At 59.7% G+C, this 6,700-nt stretch overlaps 1 protein-coding gene and 1 non-coding gene across 2 annotated transcripts; one reads left to right on the top strand and one right to left on the bottom strand.

Moving 5' to 3' along the window:
- The first annotated feature begins 3,693 nt into the window (after nt 1-3,693).
- On the top strand, nt 3,694-3,768 carry B0I36DRAFT_t98. The gene has a single exon. It is a non-coding gene; the product is annotated as a tRNA-OTHER (tRNA).
- Nucleotides 3,769-5,087: 1,319 nt separating this feature from the next.
- On the bottom strand, nt 5,088-6,267 carry B0I36DRAFT_364402 (uncharacterized protein; the record flags this gene model as incomplete). The annotated part of the gene is made up of 3 exons (XM_046158954.1): nt 5,088-5,553; nt 5,710-5,951; nt 6,064-6,267. The coding sequence occupies 3 exons, from the start codon at nt 6,265-6,267 to the stop codon at nt 5,088-5,090; spliced, it is 912 nt and encodes a 303-aa protein (XP_046012223.1).
- Between the last annotated feature and the right edge of the window lie 433 nt (nt 6,268-6,700).

Here is a 6,700-nt window from a genome sequence, read left to right as displayed (position 1 = left end):
ATAAATAGTAGACTCTTGCCGCCGCCCGTCGGTAGTACGACGATGAGTACGGAGCCGCCTCGCATCTGTATGATCCGGACCATGGCCTGCTCCTGTTCTGCCGTCCTCCAGCGCGCACCGGCCCCAATAATCGATTCGAGCCCGTGCTGGACCCGGCGCCGGACCTCCCCGACGGCTTCTGGGAGCGTCTTCCTCTGCTTCGCCGGCTCTGGGCTCGACTCTATCGTCTCCTCCCTACCTGGGAGTTCGGCCTCCGTAGACTCTCGCTTCCGCTTCCTCGTCCGCTTCTGCGCCTGGTCCGGCGACTTGCCCTTACCCTGGCTATCCCAGCTCAGATACTGGTGCCAGAGCCGGCTGATCTCGCGGTAGTTGGCGATCATCTGCGGCTGTAGCTGCCCTGGGAACTGGATGTTGATCGCGTAGTGCGATCGTGCCATGGCACTGCTGTGTGTCGCCTGCAGATCCCAGATTACCTCCGTCCGGTCCCTCGGTCGTAGCTCGCCAGTAGCCTCGTCGAATTCCTCATCCTCGGGCCCGTATCCGTCATCGGCCGCGCCGACCTCGAGCTCCTTCTGCTGTACGATAAGCCCCTGAATCGTACGGCCTAGCTCGATCGCGAGATGGCGGTACGTCGAAGTACCTAGCTCGACGCCGAGATAGCCCGCCGTAGCTGCCCTAAGCTCCTTCGTAAGCACGTCCGTTCCCCAGCGGCCTTTCCGGCCGTCCTTCCATAGCCAGTGCCGCAGCGATTCCGACGGTTTTCGAGCCCGCGTCGCATCGAGAAGCATCTCCTCGAACGGGACTAGCCAGACGAGATAGACGACAAGTAGCTGCCCGACCCGTTCCGGGAGAAAGCGTGCGACCTTTCGGCCGTAGCCCCGGATCGACTTGGCCTTATCTCGGTCCGTTACGAGCATTACCTGCCCGTCGAAGATCTAGACGCTCCGGCTTAGCTGCTTCGTATCTAGATACCGCACGCTCGTGATCTCGGGCCCTCGGCCTGGCTGGCCTCCCCAGACGTGCGTTAGTACGAGTAGCTGGCTCTTTAGCGTTCCGATCTGGTTTAGCCACTTCTGCGACCGCTCCCGGTGGTACTGCTGCCGCTGGGACGACCAGAGCCTCTCCGAAACGAGCTCGGCAACGACGCGGGGCCCGGCTTGAAGCCAGCTGTTCTGCGGGTTTGAGATGAACGATTTCCCACCCCCTTCGTACATTACGCTGTCGTTGATTTTGCTAAGCTCGATCCGTCCTAGTAGTACCGCCGACTGGCCGTACAGAAGCCCGTCGAGCGCCGATTCGGCTGTTGAGACGAGCCCCTGGGCCATCCGCCGGAAGTTCTGGACCTCGATCCGGAAGCCGTGTAGCCGGAGCGCCTGCTTCCCGTCCTCCCAGATAATCCGTGCTGCCCCCCCTTCCTTCTGGCGGTAGCCCTTTCCGATCGTTAAGAACCGGGTTAGCGTACTGAACGGGCTGTACGAGCCGTCTGCGATCCACTGCCGATAGCCGTCCATAAATGCGTCGATATCCCTAGCCTGGAGCTGGCTACGCCCTTCGTCCTCCCCTTCGCCGGAGTCCGTAGTACTATCCTCTTCCTGGATCGGGACGTGCTCGAAGAAGTACTCTAGTAGTAGTACGCGGCTACACCACGCTAGACCCGCTAGTAGTGTTGTAAACTCGGCCGGCGGCCGAAATCGTGCTCGGACGGGGTCGATCGCGAGTACGGTAGTGAAGTGTAGTAGCGGGTTTACGTACGGTTGTACTAGTACCCGCTGCGTAAGCGACAGAACACAGAACGTGAAGACGGCCTCGTCTAGATATCCGTCGTCGCCGTCGCCCTCGCGATTCTCCTCCTCCTCGCCGCCGCCCCCTACCCGGGAGCTCTCCTCCTCCGTACTATCGAGAGCCTCTATAATAGCCTCGAGAGCGGCCCACTGCTGGTCGGTAAACTGGACCTGGTGCTTCCTCCTCGCCTCCGTACGGCCGAGCCGGAAGACCCGGACGCAGTAGCAGAGATAGCGCCGCCAGTAGCTCCGGTACTTCTCCATCGTATGCGCCTCCTGCTTAACGCGGAACGGCCGCGGCGACGGCCGGTTCGGGTCGCGGCTTGCTAGCCAGCAGAGCGTCTCCACGGGTACCTGGCCGATCCGCCGGCTACACCGCTCGATTACCCGGTTGAAGCTCTGGCCCAGCCGTACGAGCGTCGCCTCCGAAGCCTCCCTCTCTTTCCGGACGGACCAGCTTAGTTTAGCTAGCTCCTTCGTCGATAGACCTGGCTCGGCGGCGCGCCGTAGTTCCGCCATATCCTTGCCGGCCAGATGCGCCGCCCAGCCCATCTGGCTCACCCACGGCGACTCATAGTCGACGCCGGCCTCGTAGTCGATAATCCGGCCCCGCTCCGCCTCTTCGGCGGCCGCTTTAGCCTCGTACGCCGCCATGTGGGCCTCCCAGACTTGACCTCCGCCGCCGCTGTCCGGCCCCGCTGCCGCCTCTGGGGTCGCCTGCCGCCCTACCGCTAGCGCTTCTACAATCCAGTACCGCGTACGGCGCCTCGCTGACGAGAACGACTGTAGCTGTACCTCGTTCCAGCGCGCGTAGCCCGTACCTAGCGAGCCTTCGCAGTGGCTAGTATCGCCGTCGGCTGCTTCCCTCGCCTGGTGCTTCTGGACCTCGTCCCGGCTCCTCGTTACGAATCGGCACACCCTACAGCGGAATCCGGAGTGGACCTGGAGCTGCGGGATAGCTGGACTACCGTCTGCCGGTACCTCTGCTTCGTGCGGCTCTACGAGCCCTCCACGGCCCTCTACTGCTGCTGCTGCTACTGCTGCCGCCGATTTGACTGCCCGTAGCTGGCCGCCCTTAAGCTGGTGCCTCTGTCGGTAGTGGGCAACTACACCACCTACGGCCGCTGCGATTCCTGCCCTACATAGTGTGCAGACTAGTACGCGGCTTGCCCGATATAGATAGAGCTCTGGTGTTACTGCTGGCTCGGTCGTTGCTGTAGCTCTCGCGTCCTCCTGCTGCTGCTGCTGCCGCTGCTGCGCGGCGCTGCCGTAATCGCTCTCGTAGTCGTCTCCCTGGCTGCTGCGGTCCATCGTGGAGTACTACCTGTCGTATGCGATTCTCTTCTCGGTACTACTTCTGATCTTCGACTCTTGCGTATATTCTTGGGAAGAGACCCTAAGCTAGTATTATAGTTCAATCGAAATGCGCGCGCGCGTCCGTTTCATTCTCCTCCTCCCTCTATCTCCTCTTACGCGCGTCCCCTCTCCCCTTTAGACTCCCCGGGCTCGCGCTGTTACGCGTACGCGCTTATCTCCTTTTTATTACCTATTACTTACCTTGTCCCCCTTTTCGCAGCAGTGCCTAGCCGTACACGCGTAGCTGAGCTGGGGGGGTTAAGGTTCGGACCCCTACTAGTTAGGGTTGGGTTAGCTAGGGGTTAGCACATTTACGCTGGCCGGAATGAACTCAGGGTACCGGAATGAACTTAATAGCCCGTACCCTTCCGGGCCGGGAATGACCTACCTCCGCCGCCGAACTACTACCGCCGCTAAACTACTATACCTCTGCCGAACTACTACCGCCGCCGAACTGCTACCGCCGCCGCCGCCGACCTACCTGCCGACCTCTGCCAGCCTGCCACGGCCAGACCCTATATATCCAAATAAGCAGCCAGTCTCTTAAGAACAAACAGGCCCGGTGGTCAAGCGGTAAGACGTCGCTAGCAATTGCTAAGCGGAATCCCTGGTTCAACTCCGGGCCGGATTACTGCGCCTACTTGAGAATCTCTTCGTCTCGTAGAGATTCTCAAGTGGGTAGCTCTTTTTGCCGGCACCCCTTCCTCCGCTTCGGAGGTATTTTCGCTATGTTAACTACCTGCCGACCTGCTACCGGCTCCGACGAACTGCCACTACTCCGCCGACCTGCTACCGCTGCCGCCGTACTACCTGCTGACCTGCCTGCCGGCCTGCCTGCCGACCAGCCTGCCGACCTGCCTGCCGACCTGCCTGCCTGCCTGAGCCTTATATATCCAAATAAGCGACTGACTATTCAACAAACAGCCAGAGAGCCTCGCTGGTCTAGCGGTCATGACGTCACTGCTATATAGCTCTCCATTCCCACGTCGGCCGCAGGAATAAGGGTCCCTGACCTGAGCTTGTGGAGCCATCCGACCCGGACGCTCGAGCTAGTCACAGTTGAAGAGCTAGGTTCGACTCCTAGGCGTGGCATTTTTTTGGCCCTCCTCTCTCTGCCTCTCTCTTTTGCGCGCGCCTCCTGCCTGCCTGCTTGCTCTGGCAGTCTGACGCGCCTCCCTCGTCGTCGTGCGGCCTGTGCATGTACGCATATGAGGGCGCCACTGGGCCCCACAGGTTCGGACCCCTGCTAGTTGGGGTTGGGCTTGGGGTTGGGTTAGCTGTGGGTTAGCCCATTTTTCGCTGGCCGGAATGAACTCAATCTGGGGTTAGTTGGGGTACCGGAATGGGCTCAATGGCCCGTGCCCCCGGCCCCCTGTCCCACCAGGAATCGCCGAAAGTGAGGCCAACCCGGCCGGGAATGATGGTCAGGGAACTTGACTGCGCCGGCCCGTGCCACCCCTGCATGGCCCCAGCTCCCCACCGGGAACTTGACTGGCGCAGTCAAGTTCCCGCCGGAATGATGGTCAGGGCGCCTCTCTCGCCACCACGAACCTCTGCATCGACACGACCTACGTGATGCCCGCCGAAGCAACCTCTGTCCTCCCGCCACTGTTCATGGACTCGGTGTTGAACACAGTGACATCGCGATCGTCTGCCGACAAGCTCGCAACCCAGATCCATGCAGAAGTATATGAGGATGTCAAGACAGTACAGCAGTAAGGGGGTCCAGCGAGACAAAGGAATACGTAGGCATTGTGAGAAATCTCACGATTTTTCAATAGACATTACTACACGCGAGATGTCGCGCCTCCCAAGCTTCACTCCATTCCTCATATTATCAATTTACCCCGAGTTTCACCATCCCAGCCACTTACCTCCTGCTCATCGCTGCGAGTGAATTGATCTTTTTTTCACCAGAGGTGGAAAGAAAAGGCACCCTTTTTTTCATGCCTACTGCTTCTGCACTGCGTCCTGCGGCAATGGGCCCTGTTGATAGTAGGGCGCCGCATGCGTAATATACGGTGCTGGGCTCCCCTGCGGAACGGGAGTACTGACTGCACGCGAGTACACCTCTTGCGGCGGCGGCGACTGCTGCGGTTGCTGCTGCCACTGCATCGGCATGGCCCCAGGCATCTGCTGCTGTTGCTGCTGCATGTACATATTGGCGGGCATCTGCTGGTACTGCGGCACGGGCATCTGCTGCTGCTGCATCGGTATGGTCGTGGCGAACTGTCCCTGTTGCTTGCCCTGGAAGGGTCCAGCAGCAGCAGCAGCTGCGGCTTGGTTCGGGGGGGCAGGATAGACGCTGCCTGCTTGATAGCCTGGGGGAGCGACGGACGCGGAGGGGGCTACTACAGGCATTGTCTGGGCCGCCGTGCAGTGGCCTCCTGCGGCACGATGACGGTGGAGCGCGGCGCTGTGAAATCCGAGCGACACACAGACGAGAACGCTGCGCAACGCAGGGCGAACGAGGACAAACATTAGCCCACACACACGCGCCAAAGTTTCCAAAGCTCCGTCTTGGATGTGCTGGCTGCTAGTCCACGTTTCCAAGCGAGAGGAGAGGACTTACAAGGAGATAGCACCAAACCCAGCTGCGATGCAGCCAGAATAATAAAGAGTCAGGCCGTAGCTGGAAAGACTATAGGCCGCAGTTCCGAAATATGCCACGGGGACTGCCACCAGGGCGAAGGATATGAGCCAGAACACAACAAGGAAGATGTCCAGCGCGAGATAAGCCCAGTAGTTGTAGGCGGCGGGCAAGGCATATTCCGCCACTATGTAGTACACGACGCAGATGATTGTCGCGATGCCCTGGGAGAGTCGACGTCACTATGTTAGCCATCTCTCGTGTCCTGGTCATCGTCTGCGGTACAGCAAAAACGTGGTGGACTACAGCTCGGCTTGTCGGGACCATCCAACGTACACTGAAGAGGCTCAGGCCAAAGCCGGCTAGTGCGGGACTCGCCGCCAATGCACCGATCACATACCCAGCAGTACCAAGCACCACGATGGCAGCTACCAGCTGTATGACCCGCACGGCAAGGAAGCCACGCGGGTAGATGAGAACATGCTCTTGCCCGGCTGGCCGCGGGATTGGCCGTGGTGCCTCTGCCTGCGGTATTGGCATTGCGTTTGGTGCGCTGTTCATGATGTGGGGGATCGTCCGACAGGAGCTGGTGGTTTTGGGATATGATAGTAGTATTTGTGTGCTTCGATAGCGCTACTACATTGTGAGAATTGTCATATATATAACTCCAATCGACGCTCGAGTACGAAAGACCCAGCCTACATATAAGAAGCCCGGCCGAGTCAGGCAGGGGCATACAGTCGTGTATGATTGAAAATGCCTTGTAACCAGCAAACTCTTGCCTTTTGGTTCTCCTCATGAATGCATGTGGCTGCGCCGGGCTGCAGCCGAAAGTATGCAAAACCCGAAAGCTTGGGTTGGAGCTTGAGCACCAGGTTGTCGGGTCTGACTTGGGGATGTGTGGTTGCACGCAAGGGTTGATTGGTTTATCCGCGAGACATACCCGTGGGCAGAGTGTGCTAGCATGCTTTCC

This window comes from Microdochium trichocladiopsis (assembly GCF_020744255.1).
Source record: "Microdochium trichocladiopsis strain MPI-CAGE-CH-0230 chromosome Unknown B0I36scaffold_6, whole genome shotgun sequence".
Taxonomy (NCBI): Eukaryota; Fungi; Ascomycota; class Sordariomycetes; order Xylariales; family Microdochiaceae; genus Microdochium; species Microdochium trichocladiopsis.
This window is presented reverse-complemented; position numbering and strand designations above follow the sequence as displayed.